Source organism: Rattus rattus, chromosome 7 (genome assembly GCF_011064425.1).
Source record: "Rattus rattus isolate New Zealand chromosome 7, Rrattus_CSIRO_v1, whole genome shotgun sequence".
Taxonomy (NCBI): Eukaryota; Metazoa; Chordata; class Mammalia; order Rodentia; family Muridae; genus Rattus; species Rattus rattus.
The window spans coordinates 4,274,673-4,298,433 of record NC_046160.1 but is presented as its reverse complement, the minus strand read 5'-3'; the positions used below and the strand labels follow the sequence as shown (position 1 = coordinate 4,298,433).

General features: G+C 48.5%; 1 protein-coding gene across 1 annotated transcript in view; it reads left to right on the top strand.

Annotated features, from left to right (window-relative positions):
• Ppp1r21 (protein phosphatase 1 regulatory subunit 21) overlaps nt 1-13,311 on the top strand; it is a 64,071-nt gene extending 50,760 nt beyond the window's left edge. The window contains exons 18-22 of the mRNA XM_032908703.1: nt 2,334-2,366; nt 4,599-4,715; nt 6,415-6,513; nt 7,820-7,948; nt 12,626-13,311. Coding sequence (XP_032764594.1) covers nt 2,334-2,366; nt 4,599-4,715; nt 6,415-6,513; nt 7,820-7,948; nt 12,626-12,655 — 408 coding nt within the window. The 3' untranslated portion in view covers nt 12,656-13,311. The remainder of the gene's footprint in view (nt 1-2,333; nt 2,367-4,598; nt 4,716-6,414; nt 6,514-7,819; nt 7,949-12,625) is intronic.
• Nucleotides 13,312-23,761: the final 10,450 nt, after the last annotated feature.

The following is a 23,761-nucleotide window of genomic DNA, read 5'->3' as shown; positions in this document are numbered from 1 at the left end:
ATCTCAAGAAGGAAAAAGCACAGAGAACACAAATGTTCACATTTTGTTTTCATAAAAACATTGCTTAAATTAGTGGACTTTTCAACTATATGTTAGATGTAAAAATTATCCATGTACATTAGAGCCAATTAAAAATAATATCAAAGTCAACCAAGAGGAAAACCAATAGCGCTATCCTAAATACATATTCTACCAAGCGTCAGATCTGACTGATGAAAGTATTGGGCCTGCTGGGCAGGGGCAGGCCTTTAATCCGGGCACTGAGGAGGGACAGGCAGGTGGATGTTTCTGAGTTCAAGGATAGTCTGGTGTCAAAGCGAGTTCCCGGACTGCCAGCGTTGAAAACAAAGCAAACGAACAGTTTGGGCCCTGTGTAAGGTTAATGCGGTTCCAGCATTTGTCCTATCCAATGCCGTCTCATGTTCGTGTTAGACTCTCTCTGCTCATTACATGATTTCCTTTTTGATCAGGCTTGGATTTACTGAATTACACTGAAAACATGGCTCTGTGGCTCTGAGCAGGCTCTGCTCTTGTGGGGGACCTGAGTCTGGCTCCCTGCACCCAGGTCAGATATCTCAGAACCTCCTGTAGCTCCAGAAGGGATCTGATGCCCTCGTAGAAACGTTGGGGGCACTGAACTCATGGTGCATGTACCCCACATACAGACACACATGGACACACATAATTAAGATAATAAGAACAAGCCTTAAGACAGAACGACAGAACTAGAAGACACGAATATTCTAAGTTCCTTGATCTTCATTGCTCCATGTGTTCTAACAAGACTCTATTGGTTTATACTCCTGTTAGTAGAATGAGAAACATTGAAAGAATAAACCTCATTTCTTCTATTTGTAGACCATTCCTTCGAAGGTCTCTCCATGGTACCACGTTTTCAAACCTGCGAATGTGGGAATGGGAGAAGGAAAGGGACATAGACATAGCTTTGCATTTTATTTCACCAAATATAGTTATATTTGATTGCACAAAATCAAATGATAAATATAAGTAGTTTTAAGCTTAAAGAGAAACAGAGAAATTGCTACTCTTGCTTCACTGAGGAGGAAATTGTGGCTCTTCTATGGCCAAAATCCTTAGGGAAGATTCTTGTAGCTAGATGGGAGGAGCCCCATTAGTTCGTAGCACTCAGTCCTCACAGTAATATGCCTGAAAGCTGGGCATTGGGTGCACTTGGGATCCAGGCACTCGGCTGCCTAGGCCAGGAGGATTGCCACGAGTCCAGGGCCGCCTGCCATGGTTATACAGGGAAACTGCCTGTCTGTCTTAGTTAGGGTTTTCCTACTGGGAACAGACACCATGACCAAGGCAAGTCTTATAAGGACGACAGTTAATAGGGGCTGGCTTACAGGTTCAGTGGTTCAGTCCATTATCATCAAGGTGGGAACATGGCAGCCTCCGGACAGGCATGGTGCAAGTAGAGCTGAGAGTTCTTCATCTTCACCCAAAGGTGGGCAGAAGACTGGCTTCCAGGCAGCTAGGAGGAGGGTCTTAAAGCCCATGCCCACAGTGACACACCTACTCCAACAAGGCCACACCTCCTAACAGTGCCCCTCCTTGCATCAGCATTTTCAAACCAGCACACATGTTTTTACAAAGGCTGGTTGAGAGCATATGCGAACCGCTCTTTAGAGGTCCTCCCTGGTGACCTCCCGAGAGTCTGACTACTGAGAGTGAGGTGGACCCTCTTAGAATGATTCCCAGTAGTTGTTCCCTTAAGTACTCTACCATTGGCCCAACCCACCACCCTGGACAGTAGCTTGAATCTTGCAGTTATACCTGTGTTTGATATCTTTTCTCTTTTTTAAGGAGTGGGGGTAGTGGTCAAGATTGAACCTAAGACCCGTGAATATGAGGCAAGCTGTCTACCATTGAGATACCCCTAGTTCTGTCTTTGAAGTCTTAATCTATAAAAGCAAACTCCAGAAAAAATGGAGTTGTACTATAATTTATCTAAAATTATATATATTTGTTTTAAGTCTCAAATATTTATTAATGTCTTGATAACATCATGTTGAAGTATGCCTTTTCCTTTTGAGTTTCTATACAGTGTTTATTTGTATTTTTCATTCAGCACATTTACAGGTTTGTGGTCTCCAAAGAGCTATCTCTGGCTACTGCTCTGGAGATGATATTTCAAGGTCGAAGTCGATCATCCTCTTGCTCAAGGCAGAATCCCTGCTGACCATCCACCGCTGTGTGATCAATGTTGCGTGCACCAGCACAGACTGAGAAGAGAATGTGCTGTCGGCTGTTAGCTTCTGTGTCTCACATGTAAATCTCCTGTTCTAACGGTATTTTTCTTTATGTTCTAGATCGGGATTTTAACCAGGACTCCAGACAGTGAGGTAACGTGCACTCGGGGTCATGATGTTTGTTAGCACGTGTGTGGCGCGTGTTTGTGGACAGTCCACGCTGCTTTCTCACTCCTTGCATGCTGTCCTCAGTTTAGAGCCAGCTCTCACAGCTTTCCCAGTTTGGTGATGCGTCCCTGCCTGGCTGTGGCCACTGCTCTGGGTCCTAGGCCAGGTGTGTGAGCCAGGGCGGCTGAGAAGGCGTGGCTCTCAGGCCTCCATGTGGGCTTGCACGTCTGAATTTTGTTGTACTTGAAGATTATGGTTTTGCATGGGACCAGAAGATGAAAGCTGAAGTAGCTGAGGTCGCTTAGCACCAATGCAGTGGTTTAGGAGGCTGACTCTGTGATTTCCTTATCACGCAGTGTGGCCATGACACATCATGGTCAGGAGGCCAGGAGGCCCGGGTTTCCTTATTTAACAAAGGTAGTATTCAGATTTGTGTATTTATTTTTAAAGATTTTATTTATTCATTTTATATATGAGTACACTGTCACTGTCCTCAGACACCAGAAGAGGGCATCGGATTCCATTACAGATGGTTGTGAGCCACCATGTGGTTGCTGGGATTTGAACTCAGGACCTCTGGAAGAGCAGTCAGTGCTCTAACCACTGAACCATCTCTCCAGCCCGAGATTTGTGTATTTTTAAGTTTGGATCACTTATGTATCCAAACTTAAAGGAAGGGCAACCAGGAAAAATACCAGTCTGGAGCCAAGGCCACAAACAAAACCGTGAAGTTTTGTTTAATTTATTAGTATTTTTAAGAGCTTTATATTTTCCTGAAGAAAATTTAAGGGCTAAAAATATGGTTGTAAATTTAGAAGTTCCAAAGGGTGAGCACAGCACAGCACTCTTTCCCCTTAGCTGTTTAGGCAGCAGTGTTCAGAGTGGCCAGGCCATGCAGTCAGCCTAGGTGTCCATCAGCAGAGCAATGGCAAAGAAGATGTGCTGTGTATCACAGTGGAGCTCCATGAAGCCATAAGCAGTGATTGTCATCTGCCAGAAAATGGATCTAACTAGAGACTGTCATACAGAGTAGATCAGGTCAGGCTCAGAAAGACCAACGCTGTGTTTTCTCCCTTCTCGGGTCCTAGACTACATAAAGATACAGGAAAGCATATCTGGGATTGACCAAGCCAGCTCCATCAGTCAGCAGGTTCTCCAGGGCAGGAGTGAGGATTGAAAAGAAAACGACAATTCGACAACATTTAACATGACCCCAGCCAGTTCGGAGGCCGAAGCAGATGTTTTATTTTCCAATCAGCTTTTATACCTTTAATTTAATTACCTGCAGAATACTAAGATCAGTTCTGGGTCAAGGAACAAGCAAGGCTCCTGTAAACACCTTTCTGGGGGCTGGTCAGGATGACCGAGACAAAAGGATGCCACACAGGCCTCAGCGGCGCCTGCTCTGAGCTTTGCATTAACTCAGATGTAAATGTTCTTAATCTGGGCCTGAGTCCCGAGTCCAGGCCCTAAGCCAGAGTCCTGCCCTGGGCTTACTTCTTTTGTCCTGATAATGTCAGATCCCGCCAAGTGTCTAGAAGCAAGTGGCCCCAAAAGGCGCTCCACATGGGATTATCTAGAAGAAGAGTGGGGACTAATGGGAGGAGGGAGCGACAAGAGAAGATGGGAAATCTGGGGCACAGGCAAATGTATGTATACTTATATGAGCTGAAACCCAGTGCTGTATGTAACTATATGCTAGTAAAAACAGTGGTTCCAATGAATGCCCCTTCTGTGCCTCTTCTAGTTAAAGAGGACATACCCGTCAGAAACGTGGGGATTTTGAAAGTTAGGTTTGTAGCTGCTAAAAGCTGGTCAGAGCTGTGGTGCCTCATGCCTGTATCCCAAGCACTTGGGAGGTTGATGAAGGAAGATTATGAATGTGTGATTAGCCCTGGATGCTTAGCAACACTCTAACCTAACAACAAGCAAATACTTCAAAGACAAAGAATGAGTGAATCAACAGATGAATGAAAAACGTGGTTCCTGGAAGGCGTGACCCATGGGGCTTCCGTACATCACCACAGTGCTGCTGTCTTCTGGGGAGCCCTAGGACACAGACCCCAGATGCTGACTGAGCAAGGCTGGTCTGCTCTCTGCCATGACTGACGTTTGAGAACCGCGTGGTTCCTGTAAGGTTCCAGGGCTGAGAGGTGGTCCTTGTCTCCTCCGCTAGAATTGCCCTTCTCACTGGCATCTCTCTTCATGTTCTGCTAGGCTCCGGACATCGAGTCCCGTGAAGACCTAATTAAGAGTCACTACATGGCCAGGATAGCAGAGCTCACGTCTCAGCTGCAGCTGGCTGACAGTAAGTCAGTACACTTCTACGCCGAGGTGAGTGGGCCCACTGGGACCCCCACTTCTCCCTGACCCTGCTAGAGTCAGGTCCCTGTGCTGTTCTCCATCTGCTGGAAGAAAGTCACCATCGCCTGCACTTTTTGTCCACGTGTGTCTGGATTGGTTGTGGCTCACGATGATTAGCCTGTACCACTCCAGAATGTTCGTTTCAGCAAGTGTACGACTTCCTGTGTCGTTTCCAAGTTACTGCAAGAGAGAGGACGGAGTTCAGCAGCCTCTCCATGGTCCTGTGCTGTGGGCTTTGCAGGATTAGTAGAGATAACTTATCTTAGAGGTAGAGGACAGGCATAGAAAGGTGAAAGGTCTGGTGCACCTCATGTGTTTTATCTTTACATTTATTTGTTCTGTATGTGTGTGAGCGTCACAGCACAGGTTAATGGGAGAAAACAGCTTGCACCAAACTTCATCCATGTATGTATGTGTGTATATGTGTATTTATGAGTGTGTGTGTGTGTGTTAGAGAGAAAGTGAATGATAAGTATTATTAAATACTTAATCATGCAAGATCTTTAAGCCTTTGATTTGACACTTTATAGCAAGAATTAATTACAGATGGTAGGCAGAGAATTACACCACTTATATTGTCAAACCAAAAAGGAAGGAATGGCACACTATATTGGGATCTAGCTTTACCTAGGATTGTCTCCAACACTGCAGAAATGAAGAGGTTAGCAGCCAGCCAGTTTGCTAGGGGTGGAGAAGGACTTTGGTTTTCCTGTTAAATAGGACCGTGTCTAGTCCATTGTTTAGGAAGCTGCTGTACCCACCCTTGATAGGTTGGTCACGTGCTTGTCACAGTGCAGTGTGGGGCTGGCAGACGCTGGAGTGCTGTCTTGAGCCATGCCTGCAGCTGACGCCATCATTTCTGGTTCCCTTTCTGCTCTCTGAGTTGGTGTCCCAGCTGTGACTGTCATCTTCCTGGGGCCTGTGTCTTGTGTTGTCTCCCTCTTGGGAGTTCATTGCTGAGCACAGAGGGAAGCGATTGGGTTGGCTGTACAAACTGTCCTGAGATTCTCTCGAGAACAAATACTAACTGGGGATTTCAGGCCGTCTGGTTTTCGTGAGATCTGCCTATTCCAGTAAGTGCTTCAGCACGGCTATGGTACAAGGAGGTTTAGATTGCCGTAGTTTGCGCTCATCTGTAAACAGGAAGTACTGCCCCCTGCACCACTGTGCTGGGACAGACAGCTGGGACAGACAGCATTCACGCACGTCTTCAGATCCTCCCTGGGAAACAATAGTGTGAGATAAATAAAGTTCCCTCTTCTTCCTCTCACTGCTCTGCCTTGCATCCTCTGGGTTAACAACACTCCTAGAGAGACCGCCTGCCCCCCCAGGGGACTGACTGTGAGTCTTGGTGGGTTACCGGGGTGTTTGGTTGTCATAGTGAGACCCTAGTGAAGAACTCAAAGCTAAAGCTGCTATGGCTGGCAGCCTTCGGTCCCTTTTAAGATAACCACTGTCCATTATCTGTCACCGATATAAATGGGTCCTGTGAAAATGGAGAATGTTCTCATTGCTTGTAATCATTGGTCACTGGACGGTAGCAGGACGAGAGTTTGGAATGAGTGAGTGAGTGAGTGAGTGAGTGAGTGAGTGAGTGAGTGACCTTCGGCTTTGGTGACTGTAACCTGCTAACCTTCCGAGGATAAGATTTGGTGTTTTGACCATACAGTGCCGAGCGCTCTCTAAGAGACTAGCCCTGGCAGAGAAGTCGAAGGAGACGCTGACAGAGGAGATGAGGCTGGCCAGTCAGAACGTCAGCAGGCTGCAGGTGAGCTCCTGACGTGACCTCCGCACACCACGTCCTTCACTGGCCACTGCGCGGGGTGCGAAGCCAGCCTTCCCTGGGAAGCAGCGGTCTATGAGTGCCATAGGGAAGATCATTCATACAGACAGAGAGGCTGGCCGTCTTGTTTGTGTCTGGCTGGAAGCTGACTTTAAATTCTCCCATAGAATTTCATTCTTCCACTTGTTATTTACACTTACCCACAGTTTTCCTTCCCCTTTCTTGAGAACACTCACGAGTGACTGGAGGATTGTGCTGTACACAGTACTCAGTCTTGTTTCAGAACCTGACCTCAGTAAACCTGAGTGCGGCTGCCAGATACACATTTTAATGCATAATTAAATAAGTACATAAGTGGATAAGTCAGATTTCAGTTTCACACCTTGGCTTTCAGGAAGCCCCTGTTAAGCTGGGCTGCTGGCCTCTCATCTTGTTAAAACAAGAGGGTGGCCACATTTTCTGCGTTCTCCACCATGTGTGTTCAGCAGAGATTTTTGGAATGAGTGAGTGAGTGAGTGAGTGAGTGAGTGAGTGAGTGAATGAGTGCCCTTGGGCTTTGGTGACCATAACCTGCTGATCTTGATATCAACAAGAGGTAGGCCCGGGGAACCCTGCAACACAGCGCCCTGCTCTCAGTCAGTCAGGAATCCTGCAGTCTGTTCCAGGGGCTGAGGAGAGCAGGGGGTGGGAGGAGGGGAGGGTGCCTTCTGGGAAGGTGCAGAGGCCTGTGCAGGTTTGGAAGCATCGTTTCACCCTCAGGCTTTGGCAGTTCTGTAGCCAGCCAAGAAGAGAGTGCTTGGATTTTGTAAGTGCAGGTACATGTATGTGAGCACGTATGTGGAGACCAGAGGACAACCTTGGTGTTGTTCCTCAGGAGCTGGCCGCCTTTTTGTTTTTTTTTTTTTTTGAGACTGGGTCTCTGCCCCGTAGGCTGGCCATCTTGTCAGTGAGTCTCAGGGATCTCCCTCTCCCGGGGCTGGGATCCTAGTGTGCACCCCCAGGTTCACCTTCTTTTTATGTGTGTTCTGGGGAAGGAACTTGGGCCCTCCTACTCCCAGGCAAACACTTTGCTGATACAGCCGCCGGCCCTTCAATTTTTGCCAATAAGTAATGAGCGCACTCCTGGGTGGCTGACGCATTTTCTCCCAGTTCCTTTAACTCCGGCCTTCCATTCGGCCTGCACCTTAACACTGTGTTAACTGATCAACGTTGTGACGGGCTGCCCTCACAGATGTTTGTACTCAAGGTGGTGGGGGGTCTTGACGGCCTTTCCTCCTTCCCTGCTGTTCAGGATGAGCTGACCACCACCAAGAGGAGCTACGAGGATCAGCTGAGCATGATGAGCGACCACCTGTGCAGCATGAACGAGACGCTGTCCAAGCAGAGGGAAGAGATTGACACGCTCAAGATGTCCAGTAAGGTGTGTGGGAGGCAGCCTGCCCCACAGGCGGGCCCAGTGCAGCGCTAGAAAACACCGCATGTGCTGTGTGTAAGAGGAAAGCTCTTGGGAACCCTCTTCCTTCGCTTCATTTCCTGTCCCAAAAGAAAATTACGTTTCCTTGGCTGAGTCGAAGCTATGGTCAGGTCTGACTTGTTGCCTTTTGTCATTGAGTCAGAGTGAGGGACTGGCAGACAGCCTCAGGAGGGGGATACCGTGCTGTCTGTATAAGACCTCAGTGATGTTTGGGTAACCCTTAGCAAAGTGTTTTCTTTAGCAAAATCTGTATCTGGTTAATTCACAGATAAAAACCACACAAGCTTAAGGAAGCCACTCAAACACCCATCCCAAACTCTTGACTCTCGGTGACGTCTGTGTTCTGAGACCACAGGCCTCATTGACTAGGTTACACCTTTCACTGCACTTCCTTTTTTATTTTTTGTTTTATGTGTTATACTTTTTTTTTATTTTTTTTTTTTTTTTTTTTATTTGTTTTTTGTTTTTGCTGAGGCAGGGTTCTCTGTGTAGCCCTCGCTGTCCTGGAACTTACTATGTATACCAGGCTGGCCTGGAACTCAGCAATCCACCTGCCTCTGCCTCCTGAGTGCAGGGATGAAAGTTGTGCACCACTGCCTGGCTTCCATTACAACTTTATTCAGTTATCCACCACAAGAAGAAAGCAGAAATGGGCAGAGTTGAAACTAGCAAAAAAATAAAGTAAAATTAACTTAAGATCTTCTTCCATGGATCCCATGTCTCCGCCTGCACTGTCCTCCTCCTCATTCAGTGTTAGCCTCTTGGCTTCTTCTCTGAGTGTTAAACCACATCCATACTCAGACCTGTTAGACCATGGACACACTCAGACCTGTTAGACCATGGCCACCCTCAGACCTGTTAGACCATGGCCACCCTCAGACCTGTTAGACCATGGCCACCCTCAGACCTGTTAGACCACGGCCACCCTCAGACCTGTTAGACCATGGCCACCCTCAGACCTGTTAGACCATGGCCACCCTCAGACCTGTTAGACCACGGCCACCCTCAGACCTGTTAGACCACGGCCACCCTCAGACCTGTTAGACCACAGCCACCCTCAGACCTTAGACCATGGCCACCCTCAGACCTGTTAGACCACGGCCACCCTCAGACCTGTTAGACCACGGCCACCCTCAGACCTGTTAGACCACAGCCACCCTCAGACCTGTTAGACCACAGCCACCCCTCAGACCTTAGACCATGGCCACCCTCAGACCTGTTAGACCACGGCCACCCTCAGACCTGTTAGACCACAGCCACCCTCAGACCTTAGACCATGGCCACCCTCAGACCTGTTAGACCACGGCCACCCTCAGACCTGTTAGACCATGGCCACCCTCAGACCTGTTAGACCACGGCCACCCTCAGACCTGTTAGACCACGGCCACCCTCAGACCTGTTAGACCATGGCCACCCTCAGACCTGTTAGACCATGGCTACCCTCAGACCTGTTAGACCATGGCCACCCTCAGACCTGTTAGACCACGGCCACCCTCAGACCTGTTAGACCATGGCCACCCTCAGACCTTAGACCATGGCCACCCTCAGACCTGTTAGACCACGGCCACCCTCAGACCTGTTAGACCACAGCCACCCTCAGACCTGTTAGACCACGGCCACCCTCAGACCTTAGACCATGGCCACCCTCAGACCTGTTAGACCACGGCCACCCTCAGACCTGTTAGACCATGGCCACCCTCAGACCTGTTAGACCATGGCCACCCTCAGACCTGTTAGACCACGGCCACCCTCAGACCTGTTAGACCATGGCCACCCTCAGACCTGTTAGACCATGGCCACCCTCAGACCTGTTAGACCATGGCTACCCTCAGACCTGTTAGACCATGGCCACCCTCAGACCTGTTAGACCATGGCCACCCTCAGACCTGTTAGACCATGGCCACCCTCAGACCTGTTCTATGCGTCCGTGTTTACATGAGTGACTAGGATACATATATGAGGGGGAACAGTTTCTTTTCAGTTTAGGCTACCTCTATTATTATTATAATTAAATAATTATAGTATTAGAATATTAGCTATAATTATGCCTCCCAAACCCATACATTTTCCTGCAGATCTCATTTCTTTAACAGCTGAGTAATATTGCAAATTTTATATCTCTCACATTTTCATGATCTCTTCATCTGTTGCTAGGCATCCAGGCTGGTTCCTCCCCTTGCTATTGTGAATACAGCAGCAATGAACGTGTATGTGTGGGCATCTCTGGGGTAGGACATGGCTGTGTCTGAACTAGGATTTCACTGCTGTGAGCAGACACCAAGGCAACTCTTACAAGGACAACATTTAATTGGGTCTGGCTTACAGGTTCAGAGGTTCAGTTCAGTGTCATCAAGGCAGGAGCATGGCAACATCCAGGCAGGCATAATGCAGGAGGAGCTGAGAGTTCTACATCTTCATCTGAAGGCTGCTAGAATAATACTGGCTTCCAGGCAGCTAGGATGAGACTTTTAAGCTCACAGCCAGAGTGACACACCTACTCCAGCAGGCCGTCTTTGTATATACGCCCAGGAGTGGAATAAAACCCTTTATTTATTCTCTGAACTGTCCACATAACCTAGGAATGCTAACCATTTTACTTCCAGGATTCCTGGTGGTTTTGTTTCTGAAAGGTCCTCAGTCTGAGCCCGTCGGTAGATAACTTTGGTTATCTTTGGTTGGGGTGCGTTTCCATGTATCCTGTCTGTGTTAGTGAATGGTACTATACAGCTTCTTTTCTATGAATGTAACCTTTAGGGTGCAGGCATTCAGTTCTGTGTGTCATCTCAGGCGGTCACTGCATGTCTGTAGGTCAGACGTACTTTCCCACCCGTCTGTGAACTGATGAGGCAATAGAGAGGCGCAGCTGCGGCTTTGTCCTGGCGGTTAGACCAGGTGTCTGCTCAGCGAGGTCTCCTTGGAGAATGTACTGTGTTCTCTGCTGGAGAAGTGTGCACTGCATAACACTTGTCAGCATCAGTTCAGGATGTTCATTGGCTTCTTCCTGCGGGGAGGTCTCACTCCTGCTCAACTGGGCCACCTCTGTGCTGGTTACCAGCCACCTTGGAGGCAGGGGGTACATACAGTGTGGGTAAGCTCCTTTCTGTGAATGCCTCCCCTTACTCTCATGACTTGGTTATATTTCTAATCATGGTCATATTTAGTTTCTCTGTAATTTAATTTATTGTAGCAAACTTTGAGAAGCTAGGTGTAATATTTAAAAAGCAGTGACCTTGTTCCCAGAGGAGTGCTTCATCCCTGAGGTACACATACATAGTGTGAGGCGAACACAAGCAAAGTGGACATTATAACATTGTCTCAAAAGAAACTAATCCAAGTAGGAAACCTCTCTAGGTCAGAGTGGTGATCTTAATCATTCTCGGGCCACTCTGACAGCCCTGGGTTTTGTTTCCTGCTAGTCTTAGTCAGGGTTTCTACTGCTACAACAAAACACCATGGTTAAAGGCAGCTTGGGGGAGGAAAGGGTTTATTCAGCTCACACTTTCACATTGCCGCTCATCACTGAAGGAAGTCAGGACAGAAACTCAAATAGTAGGAACCTGGAGGCAGGAGCTGATGCAGAGGCCATGGAGGATGCTGCTTACTGACTTGCTCCTCATGGCTTGCTCAGCCTGCTTTCTTATAGAACCCAGGATGGTACCACCCACAGTAGACTGGGCTCTCCCACATCAATCACTAATTTAGAAAACAGCCTATGGGCTTGCCTGCAGCCCAGTCTTATGGAGGCATTTTCTTATGTTCCCTCCTCTCAGATGACTGTAGCTGTATCAGCTCGGCATAAACTGTCCAGCACATGCCTGTACTCACTGGTCACCTTCATCGCTGTAATGTCCTCTTGTGCTGAGTGACCATCTATCCACTGGATGCTGAGTACGGTCTCTACCGTGTGTGTCATGATCTTGCTCTTAGTGCCTGTACGCTGCAAATGTTCCCATTTATGGGAAGAAGTAGTGTATGGACTTTGTCATTTAGGGACTTAATTGGAATGTAGCCCTAAGAAGTGAATGTCTCCACAGAGAAGAGAACTTTGTGAAACCACCCTGTGAGAGCGAGTTCTGGACCACTGCTCCAAGCTCTAAAACAGTAGTTTTCATCCTGTGGGTTTTGACTCCTTTGGGTGGGGGTGGGGGTTGAATGACCCTTTCATAGGGGTCGCCTCAGACCATTGGAAGACACAGATACTTACATTACAGAATCATAACAGTTATGAAGCTGCAACACAAATAACTTTATGGCTGGGATCACCACATATTAAAGGTTGCATCATTAGGAAGGTTGAGAACCGCTGCTCTAAAACCCGTTTATTTAAACAACAAAATCCATATTTGTGCTAAAACTATTTTGTTTCATGAAATTCCATAAGAAAGGGATTTTGGTAAACCAGGTAATGGCTTGCTTTCCTGTCTTATCTGCCCTTGGCCCTGGGGGAGATTGGATGTGGACATTGGGAGTGGCAAGAGTCTAGACAGTTCTGTGGTTACTGCGTCCCAGCCACCGTGCAGGTTACCCGCCAGCTGCTCTCCTCATGGGAAGCCATAGTGTTCCACAGCTCTGAGAACACTTCTGAAACCTGGGTTCTTATGGTGGGTGCTTTTCTTTGCACAGGGAAATGCTAAGAAGAACAGGAGTCGGTAGTTGATGACCTCGGCTGGCCAGTGACTGTTCCCTCCAGATCGGCTGCAGCTGCTGCCTGGAGACTCGAGCCAGACTCCACAACCAGTGCTGGTGGCTGCTGGGAAGCCATGTGCTGTTGGACTTAGACTAACCAGTGTCGTCTGTGACCCTGAGACATTTGTAAACAGCGAGGCGAATACAGAATTTCATGTTGACAGTCAAATGGAGAACAGTAGACATACCATGGATTGTAGGTTTCCTTACGCTGTTTTTACTGTGCACTTTTTAAAATTAGGATTTAATTTCAGTATGTAAGAACAACAAATATTTTGTATATTTTCAAACTCAATTATATGGTAATGGATTTGGTATCTGTGGAATAGATATATGTTTCTGGATAAAATGCTTAAATTGTCAGATGTCACCACTTCCTGTATTGTCATTTCTTCTTATAATTGAAAAATTGAAAGACATCTCAGATTCCTTTTAAAAGACTCTCTGCCTTGCCCTCTCCCCGTCCTTTCCCTTCCCTTTCCTCTGTCCCCTGGGGGTGACAAGCCTTACAGCCCTTTAGAGCCTGTGGCTTTGCTGTCATGTCTGCAGCTGTACAAATAACTGTGTTCAAATAACTGCTAAAGGAAATCCTGTCAATAAATTCATACACACATGAACCTTCAGTCTGTGACGCTGTGATGAAAGACACTGACGTAGAGGTGACCTTCCTAATCGGGCCATCCACAGCTGAGCCTGTAGGAGGCCCTCGGCTTTTGCCGTGGACCCTAAGCCCTCAGCTCTCCCTGGCCTGTGGTAGACAAGCTGCTTCAGTGCAAACCCCGGGTACCTCTCCCTACACCCTGCTCCCCAGGCCACAAACACAGGCTTCCTGCCCAGCCGTTCACCACTGTCCTGCAGAGAGAAAAGTAAGGCTTAGAGGGCTGAGGCAGCCCGGCCACAGTTAGGAACACATGCCTGCGCCTGCTCACCAAGAGGCCTTTGGATGGGCATCACACTGCAGGTGCCTCATATCTGGAGGTAAACTGTCTCTCAGTCACTCCAGGACTTCATCCTGCCCACCTTCCACACCTCATTCAGAAGCCTGTAAGCTGCTAGCTTCTTAGATCATTTCAAGGCTGGATACAATATTTCCCTTTGGCATACATTTTCTTTTTTAAAAAGTGATGTATGTATGTATGTACACATGAGAGCAGGGGCCTGTAGGAGCCAGGAGTGTAGGCTCCCCTAAGGTGAGAGCCTTAGGTGGTTATGAGAGAGCTGTTCTGGGAATCGGGCTCTGCCAGAGCAGTGACCACTCTTAACTGCCACCATCTTCAGCCCTTGGCAAGACTTTTTCTTCTCTGACTTCAAAAGAAATTCATTTTTATTTTTTCTGCGTTTTACTTCTTTGCCTACAGGTATGTATGTACCACACCTGTGCCCGGTGCCTGGAGAGGCCAAAAGGGGGCATTGGGTCACTAGAACCAGAATTGCGCCCTGTTAGAAGCTGTCATGTGGGTGTTGTGAACTGAGGCCAGGTCCTCTGCAAGAGCAGCAACTGGTCCTAACCACTGAGCCACCTCTCCCGCCCCTGGATTTTTTTTTTTTAATACATATTCTCTTCTATACAAACCTTGCCATCTAACAAAGCAAGTTGAGTGTATTTATGCCATTAATTTGGTTGTCATTATTATGAGAATCTTGAAATAATACATGTCTTAGGGTTTTACTGCTGTGAACAGACACCATGACCAAGGCAACTCTTATAAGGACAACGTTTAATTGGGGCTGGCTTACAGGTTCAGAGGTTCAGTCCAGTGTCATCAAGGCAGGAACATGGCGGCATCCAGACAGGCATGGTGCAGGAGGAGCTGAGAGTTCTACATTTTCATCTGAAGGCTGCTAGCAGAACACTGGCTTCCAGGCAGCTAGGATGAGGGTCTTAAGCCCATGCCCACAGTGACACACCCATCCCAACAAGGCCACACCTTCTAATAGTGCCACTCCCGGGGCCAGCGTATACAAACCATCACAGCAGATGTGAAAAGAATAGCCTCATGCCCACCGAGCTTTAGAGATACTTTACTAATCTTGTTTATTTCCTTTGTGTACACACTTCTGTTCTCGGGCTCTTCTAAGGCTGGGTTAGTTCATCTGAACGCTTTAGTTCTGCGCACTTGTGGGTGGTGTAAGCACTGATTCTGGTCCCATTTCTTCACACAATCACTCAGGTGCTGAGAAGCGTGTGCATGTGTTGGGTGTGGTGGGGGCAGAGAGTTCTGTCGGCTGCCTGGAGAGCCCGGGAAGGGACAGAATCGGGGACAGAATCGGGGACACAATCACCACTGTCTTTTGTTCTCACTCTGCCTGGGATTGTCTCAGATCAAGAAACCAAGCAGAATACATAGAGGCTAGTTTTCTTCGTGTTACTGTTTCATTATTGACGATTTTTTATTACTTTTAACTATGTGTGTGTCTCCCTGTGTGCATGAATGCAGGAGGCCAGAAGCGTCTGGACAAGGAGTCTCAGGTGGTTACGAGCTGAGCTGAACTGGGTATGGAGACTGAACTCGGCTCAGCGTTCTTAACTGCTGAGCCATCCATCGCTCTAGCTCCCAAGTTGTCTATACTTTACTCCTGCTACGAACTTCAGTTGAGTGAGGCTATTCTAAAATATGTTACTGAGGAAAAACAAGCAAAAACAGTCCCTCAGTCCTCTGCCTACCTCCTGCTCTGTAAGAGAAAACCACTTCCGCTCACCGGTCTGGTCTTTATATTCCCTAATAGCATGTACTTACCTGTGATTTTCCTGATGGGCCCTGGCCCTGCCCCTGGGAGATGTTTTATGTGCCTCCCTGCCCACCGCTCACACAACACTGTCTCCTTAAATCGGTTACTTCAACATCTGATCATGTTGATATTCGATATAAACTTCCTTATGACTGTTCAGATGTACATGGTTATCCAAGTCACATAATATATGACTTCTCCATTCCTACATAAATCTGGAGCCAATAAGGACCTTTAAAAAAAGCAAGCGGGCTGGAGAGATGGCTCAGCGGTTAAGAGCACTGACTGCTCTTCCAGAGGTCATGAGTTCAATTTCAGCAACACATGGTGGCTCACAACCATCTGTAATGAGATCTGGTGCCCTCTTCTGGCCTGCAGTCACAATGACAGCAGACTGCTGTACATAAAAAAAAAAAAAAAAAAAAAAAAAAAAAAAAAAAAGGACTAAAAACAAGGCCCTGGGTTCGGGTCCCCAGTCAAAAAAAAAAAAAAAAAAAAAGAAAAGAAAGAAAAAAGAAAAAAAAATATGTGGTTAAGAAATTCCAGTGGGGAAAACAAAGACTGTCCGACCGTAAGGGAGGTCTGTCACCTCATTACCTGGCTCCCGATGCCTGGCAGGCTGTGAGCACTCAAGAGGCTGGCAGTGTGGAGAACCTTCAGACGCAGCTTGAGAGACGGATGAATATGTCTTGCTGTTTGCTGAATTGTCATTCGTCAGCATCACCTGCATTAAGTTGTCAGATGTGGTGCTGCTGGCTCTCAGAGCTGATAAAATATATAAAATGGGCTTTAACATGATGATGGTAACTTCGTTGGCAGATAACAGCCAGGCAAGCATGTGAGAGCCACACCAAGGGATAGCTTGTTCTGTATACCGAGAATGTTCAGTTCTCCACACAGAGCTGCTGCTTTTTGTGAGGTGGTTAAGACACTGTTGGGTAGGGATTGGGATTTAGCTCAGTGGTAGAGCGCTTGCCTAGCAAGTGCAAGGCCCTGGGTTCGGTCCCCAGCTCCAAAAAAAAAAGAAAAAAAAAAAAAGACACTGTTGGGTAAACCGATGTGACTTGTAACATGACTGCTTCTGATTCCTACTCCGTTGTCATGGTTAGTACGTGAAACACCTCTTGCAGGGCCTTGCTTTGGATGCAGGGCCCATCTTGTGGGCCATTTTGAAGACTGTAGGTGGTAGAAGGCCACTGGGTGATAAGCCCGCTGTCCAGCCTGCTCTTTCTGCTTCCTGGACCACAGAGAAGTGGACGGCCCTGGCACACGCTCTGCTGCTGTGCTTCCCTTCCGGGACGGACTGACGTCTCTCCAAACCCGTTAGCCAAAATAAACCTTTCCTCCCTTGAGTTTTTTCTGCCAAGTATTTAGTCACTGCAAGACAGAAGTAACTAGCATTTGCATTAAAAACAAACAAACAACAATTTACAAACCGAAGCAACTGAGCCATAGCACAGCCTCTGCAAGCCAGTTAAAACTGGAAACAACCAGCTTGAAGCCACCGAGTGAGAGCGACCAAAAGCTTTCCTCAGTTGGTCGGAAACCTTCTCTACTGTGAAAATCCTCCAGCGGACTAAGGTCTGAGATTTACAGTTCTGTTTTATGCAGTGTTATCCCCTGTGGTTGGCTCTGGTCTTTAAAAACAGTATCTTTTAGATTTATTTATGTGATTTTACGCACATGAGGGTTAGCCTGAATTTGTGCGTGTGAGCTTGCTTGGTGCCGTGGAGATCAGAAGAGAGCTCACTCCCTGGACCCGGAGCTGTGGATGCTTGTAAGCCACCAGGTCGGTGCTGGGAACTGAACCTCTGTCCTCTAAGGGTAACAAGTGCTCCAACTGCTCAGCCATCTCTCCAGTCCTCCCCACTCTTAAAGGCCTCAAGCCACTCCGTAACTCCAACCCGAAGAGAAACCATAGATGGAGATGATGCTGAGAAATTATGAGGGTCAGGCCAGAGAGTCATCCAGTCTGTGTACGCAGAGGAAGTTTCTGTCCTCGGCCGGGAGTCCTGTCCTCAGATACCATGGTGATCTGAGGGGGGGAGGCTGTCAGCAAACAGAGCCCTCTGCCTTACATTTCTGAGCAGTTTGGTAATTAGCTCCAAGTTAGGAGGCTAGCTGGCAATTATAGCTCTGTTCTTCTAAGTCTTTGGAAGAAAAGGCAAGAGAACTTTTGGACAACTTTTCCATGAAAAGGCAGGAACACTCAGCAGAAGCGTGGGGGAGCCCGTCAATGGAGGGGCCTCGAAAGGCAACTCTCCAATTGGAACCTCACTGTTTATTTTGCTGGGGGCTTTAATAATCCCTGAACTCCCCAGTCCTCTCTGAAACACCAGGAGTGTAGTGGAATGGCCCAGGAGGGAGATCTTTGAGGCCTAAGAGTAGACACAGCATAATCTAGTCCACAGCACAAGGCAGTCACACCCTGCTCAAATACTAAAGAGCAGTCCCCCTTGGCCTGCCTGCCTCTCTCCCTCCCACTCCCCCACCCTCTCCTCCTCCTTGCTGGGCCCTGCTTCATGGGCTTCCTTCCTTGGCGTCTCCTCCTGCGTGCTATAGGCATCCATCATTCTAACCTTTCTTAATTTCTTTAGTCATCCCGTCAGTTGGGCTACTTGGACTATTTTCCCATTGTGTTTTAATGTATGTCATCGGCCCCAACAGCGGCCAGAGCTGGAGGCAGGGACCAGCGCTAGGCTCAGATTGTTGCCGTTGAGCAGTGTGTATCTTGTACACCGAAGGCAGTCAGTAAACGCTCATCAGGTACTTCACAGGCGCGGGCCATGGACCAGCTGTAGCCAGCAGCCAGCGTGGCTCAAGACAGGCAAGGAGTGTCATCTTCATGATAAAAGACTACCAGTCGATGGCTGGCTGGCATTGATGTGGTGGCTTTTGGTTGGCATTCTGAGTGAAGATGTGGGCTTTTCAGCTCAGGAATTCCCCTCTGAAGTGTTGCTGCAGTGTAATTAAATAGGTACATGACCTGGTTCCCGAGAGTTCCCACTCCGCACGAATCCGCATGCTCTCTAGCTGTTTCTCTGCCAGCTGCTTTCACACGCTGTCGCCTTGGCGAGTTGTTACCACGCCTGTTACCATCGAGTTCCGAGGATCCTGCTAGCACAGCCCCACGCCACGCTAGCCCCAAGCACTCTATAGCCTGGTATGGCTTCCTGTCACGGACCCTGCTCACACTCCCGACAACCCAGTGAAGTTGTCACTCAACGAACGGGGACCCAGCAACCAGATTTGTATGTTAAATGCTCAATGGACAATACATCCACACGATTAACTTACAACCAATTGATAAGGATATAAACCGCCCACCTAGATAAGATATAATTTGTTCATCTAGACACACAAAATCCTGTACACATCCATCCCTTAAGAATAGTCATAACCTGTAAATGTGCAGAGAGAAATCTTAACATCCGCCTCCTTGTTCTCTCAGCTGCTCCCTCTCCTCTCACTGGTCTCCTCCTCTCTAAAACTTTACTCCCGCCCATCCTTCTTGTCCAATGACAAGCCTCTTCTATCCTGTACCTGCCTTCACCTGCATAGTGACATCAATCTACAAAGTGTACTTGAATTCCTTCAGAAAAGAACTCAGAAAAGCTACTTAGCTTGTGTCAGAATGCATCATGCATGTGAAATGTCTGTGTTCCGGGTTTGTTTGTTTTTTTTTTTTAAATAGTTTCCCCCAAAGCCATCCCATTGTCTTGAATGGTTTTTGTCTTTTAGAGACTATTGCTGTAAAGTTTGAGAGAGAAATAATGGCCTCATTAACCATTGAGGCCAAACCTTGCCCTCCTCATGAAGGTATGTTGATCCTAGTAGCTTTAGCTGACTAATTTTGTTGTGTCTACCCACAGAAACTTTGGAGATCTCCTCGTAATACTGAATCCTGAATGCTTTGATTCCTGGTGACTGGACAGACCATTTCTATATCTTTTCCATGTACTAGGTTTCCCAAGGTCACAAAGACAATAGCAGAGAAGGTGTTTAAAACAGAACCCCACTGCTGTGTGAGTTCAGGGACCTCCATGAAAGTTCTCAGTGGTTTCCACGAAAAGGGAAGCTCTGAGTAAAAAGGAGGAAGGCGTCCTCCGAGGGTCCGTGTAGTGCACAGCAGGCGAATGCAGCTGGAATGAAATGGGGTCCCAGCTGGTGCATGGCTGCAGTGGCTTACGTGAGGATAGGCTAAGCAGTTTACCACCGGATTTTAATATAAAAAGACTTTGCAAGACAGAATCCTATAGAGATGAGCGTTGTACATTCAAACAGGCCAGAAAGAAGAAAAGATCTGAAAGGTGGCGATCTCCAGAGTGACGTAGGGTCACAGGAGGGCAGGAACATAAGGTAAGAGAGGAAGCAGTTTTCAGTTAACTGGAGAAGTCTTCTGAGAGTTTCATGTCTGTTTGCTCCCCAGAAAGTGTCAAAATTTCCCTGAGATTTCTTTCACCAGCTTAGCTACCCTAAGCTACTAATTAAGGCCATACTGCTTGTTTCAAAGATGATATGATTTATAAGCAGCTCTCAGAAAGCTGTTGTAAGTGGTAGTGACTTTTCCAAGTGCGTTCTTTTCTGCATGCCTTTCCAGTTAGCTATGGCCTTTCTGAGAGAGACTGTCCCCTTCAAACCTCCAGAAGCTGATGGTAGACACAAGGGACACAGGGACAGTGGATCTCAGCCCATTGTTTTTTTTGGTTTATTTGTTTGTTTGTTTTTATTTAAATCTGGTGCTCTGGGCTAGAGAGGTGGGTCTGTGGTTACAGCACTGTGTTACTCTGACAGGACTAGAGTTTAGTTCCTAGCACCCATGTTGAGGAGCTCACAGGTGCTTGTAACTCTGTCTCCAGGGGATCTGATGCCATTTTCTGGCCTCTTTGAACACACCCACACCCACAAACCCTCCCATGGACACACATGTACCCAAAACAGGGTGCTGGTGACCAAACACCAGGCTTTGTGCGGTAGGCAAGACCCAGCCGTCCCTACCCAGACCTGCCTTTCAAGGCAAGGGGCCCTCCTTCTTCTGTTTGTTTAGCTCTCTTAGTGTTATGCTCTGAGTATAAACACAATTAGAAATCTTACCAGAAAATAACGTTATCCCAAGTGTGCCCAACTGTGTGATGCCAGGCACACCTGTGTCCTCTCTGGAGCCCCATTTTCTCCCTGAGTCTTGGTGGTTGGACAGACTTCTGGAATATCTTTTCCATTTCATTAGGTTTTCTGAGACCACAAAAACGACACCGGGGAAAATGTTGTGTGAGCTCAGGGAGATGCTCCACCAGACTTCCCGCATCCTCTCACCTGCCAGCCCAGCCTCTGCTTGAGCTGTTCTCCCTCCCACACATGTTCTCTTCCTAGGCAGTTTATCTTGCAGACCACTAAACAAGTATTTCTTCTGGCCATTCTCAGTCCACGGGGATTCACGGCGCGCCCTGCTGGGGAATACAAAAGTGAGTGGGAGTCCACTGGAATCAAGGCTCTTTGCTTAAAACCTTCATGATGTCTTTGTGTGTGTGTGTGCGTGTGCGTGTGCATTGTGCGTGTCGCGTGCGTGTGGCGTGTGTGTGTGTGTGTGGGGTGTGCGTGTGCGTGTGTGTGCGTGTGTGTGTGTGTATGTGTGTGTGCGTGCGCGCGTGTGTGTGTGTGTGTGTGTGTGCGTGTGCGTGTGTGTGTGTGCGTGTGTGTGTGTGCGCGCGCGCGTGCGTGTGTGTGTGTGCGTGTGTGTGTGTGCGCGCGCGCGTGCGTGTGTGTGTGTGTGTGTGTGTGTGTGTGTGTTGTGGGGAGAATACACTGGAAACCATCTGGGGAAGAGGCCTCCTCTTCCACATCCCTCGTGTACCCTCCAAGATGCCCGCCAGAGCGTCGTGGTATTCCTGTCTCCGCACACAGCCTGGCCCTTCACTCTTTCACCTGGTCATCTGTGCGCCAGATGGGTGTGGATTTCATCAAGGAAGGAGGGTTTTTAGCATGACCAACCACCACCCATCACTGTGGGCCCGGCTGGTTCCACTTTGAAAGGAAAAAAGGAGGCTTCCAGAATAATTTGGTGACTACTTTCCAGCTTCCTTTCTAGGGACTACAGACTCGCCCGGGACAGAGGGAAAGCGAATGTCCAATCTCACACCAGAAAAAAAAAAACAACTTTGGGGGATCTAGGTTGGAGAAACCAGCAAGGGAGGATCTTGCAGGGGAAGAGGGGCGGGGACTGAGCGTCCCCCCCACCCCGCCCCCAGCCGCCCGGGCCCTCCTCCCCCTTCTCCCTCCCTCCCCTCTTCCCTCCCTTTCCTCCCCTCTCTTCTTCCCTGTGTGGATGGCGGTGGCCAGAGTCGGAGCCCCAGCAGCGCTGCGTGAGTGATCAGCCCCAGGGACAGGCCCAAGGCGGCTTGGGGGAGACCCTCTCCAGGGTGGGATCGCTCTGATTCTCTGGAATTTGAGGGCGGGGGCAGAAGACATCTCCCTAACTCGCGACAGGCGCCCAGAGCCGGCGAGGGGATGGGCCCCGCCGGCTTCTCTCTGCCCTGGGCCTGACTGCAAAGAAAGAAAAGTACTACTGCACGGGACAGTCAAGTTCGTGGGCAGGACGGGGCGGGGACTGTAGGAGCCGACGCGTGGTCACCGCCACCCAGACTTGTCGGATCAGGGCAGACTTCCCTCAGAACTCCGGATCCCCACACCTATGACTCCCACCCCCACTCCTGCAGTCTTCCTGGCTCCTGTCCTCGGTGGTCCTGTGAACCTCTGGGTTCACCTCCATCCCCTCTTGCCCTCCGAGATGACCAGCCAGGCTGCAGTCAGGCCAAGGCGTCACGCAGGAGTGTCAGCACACTCTGCCCCAAAGTTTGCTGCAGGAATGACATGTGTGAGGATTTGGCATGTGTGAGGATTTGAGGATGCTGAAGGGGTTGAGACTACATCCCTTTACAGGACTTGACTCTATGGTCTGGTAGCACCCATCCTAGATATCTAGTTGTCTATGGTCTGTCTATTTTCTTTCCAACTGTATGGTCCCATCAATGACAGTTAATCTAATTAGATGGCAAAGCTCATGAAGGAAAATAGAATTCTAGCCAAAAATGTTTGTTTGTTTTTTCTTTTGGGCCGGTGAGATGGCTTAGTGGGTAAAGGTGATTGCTGCCAAGCCTTGAGGACTCGAGTTCAATTGCTGGGGATCTAAATGGTGCAGGGAGAAAACCCACTCCACATTCCACCCGTGGCGCTCTATCCCTGCCCCACTGCTGACACTTAAACCCAACAAACACAAAACGGAACAAAAGCAACTAACAAAATAAAACTGCGTGCAGAAGCTGGGCTTGGGAAATTAGAGATTTCAGTCTCCACTCAACTGTGTTAGTTTGTTTTGTTTTGTTTTGTTTTTTGACTCCTCTAACCGGGCTATCAGCCCCCTCCAGGCTGGAGGCTTTAATTTCCCCGCACTTGCTTGGGCAGGAAGACTGGTGTCACTCCAGCCTGCCATTCTGCAGCGCTCTCTGTTCCCTTTTGCACTTTCTCTGCCCTAAGCAGGAGGTGCAGACAAGAGAGAGAGAGAGAGAGAGAGAGAGAGAGAGAGAGAGAGAGAGGGAGAGGGAGAGGGAGGGGAGAGGGAGAGGGAGAGGGAGAGGGAGAGGAGAGGGAGAGGAGAGGGAGAGGGAGAGGGAGAGGGAGAGGGAGAGGGAGAGGAGAGAGAGAGAGAGAGAGAGAGAGAGAGAGAGAGAGAGAGAGAGAGAGAGCAGAAACTGGAGTGAGGGCCATAGACAAAATGGGCAGCGGGGTAGTGCACTCATTTTAGCTCTGCGGCTGCGGCTTCCACTGAGTTCTGATTGGGCGGAAGGACTGCTTAGTTCATTTGTGTGCTTTTTATGTCAGGTCTTATTATGGCTGAATCAATGTTTCCATGACAGGCTTGGTTCTCTGGGCTCTTTCAGACAGCCTGCTGATTTTCCCACAAAGCTACGCAGATGGGTCAGGAGTAGTTTGTGTCTACACAGATGGGTCAGGAGTGGTTTTTGTTGTCGTTCCGCCTGTGTTTTAGGGATTGAGTGGGGCTGGCTGTCTGCTCATCACTCACTAGGAGTCAGAGCTGCTTCAGGCAGCCGGGCCTCACCAGAGCTGCTCTGTGTGAGGGGAACTACAGGGGCCACAACACCTCACTGTGTGTGGGGAATACATGCTTGCCTTAAGTTCACTTCTTGAGGGTGTTTGTGCATGTGGTGTGTGTGTGTGTGTGTGTGTGTGTGTGTGTGTGTGTGTGTGTGTGTGTGCACAACTATGGGAGGTAGAGGAGGATGGTGCATGCCCTGCTCAATCCCCTCTGCTCTATTCCCTTGAGACAGG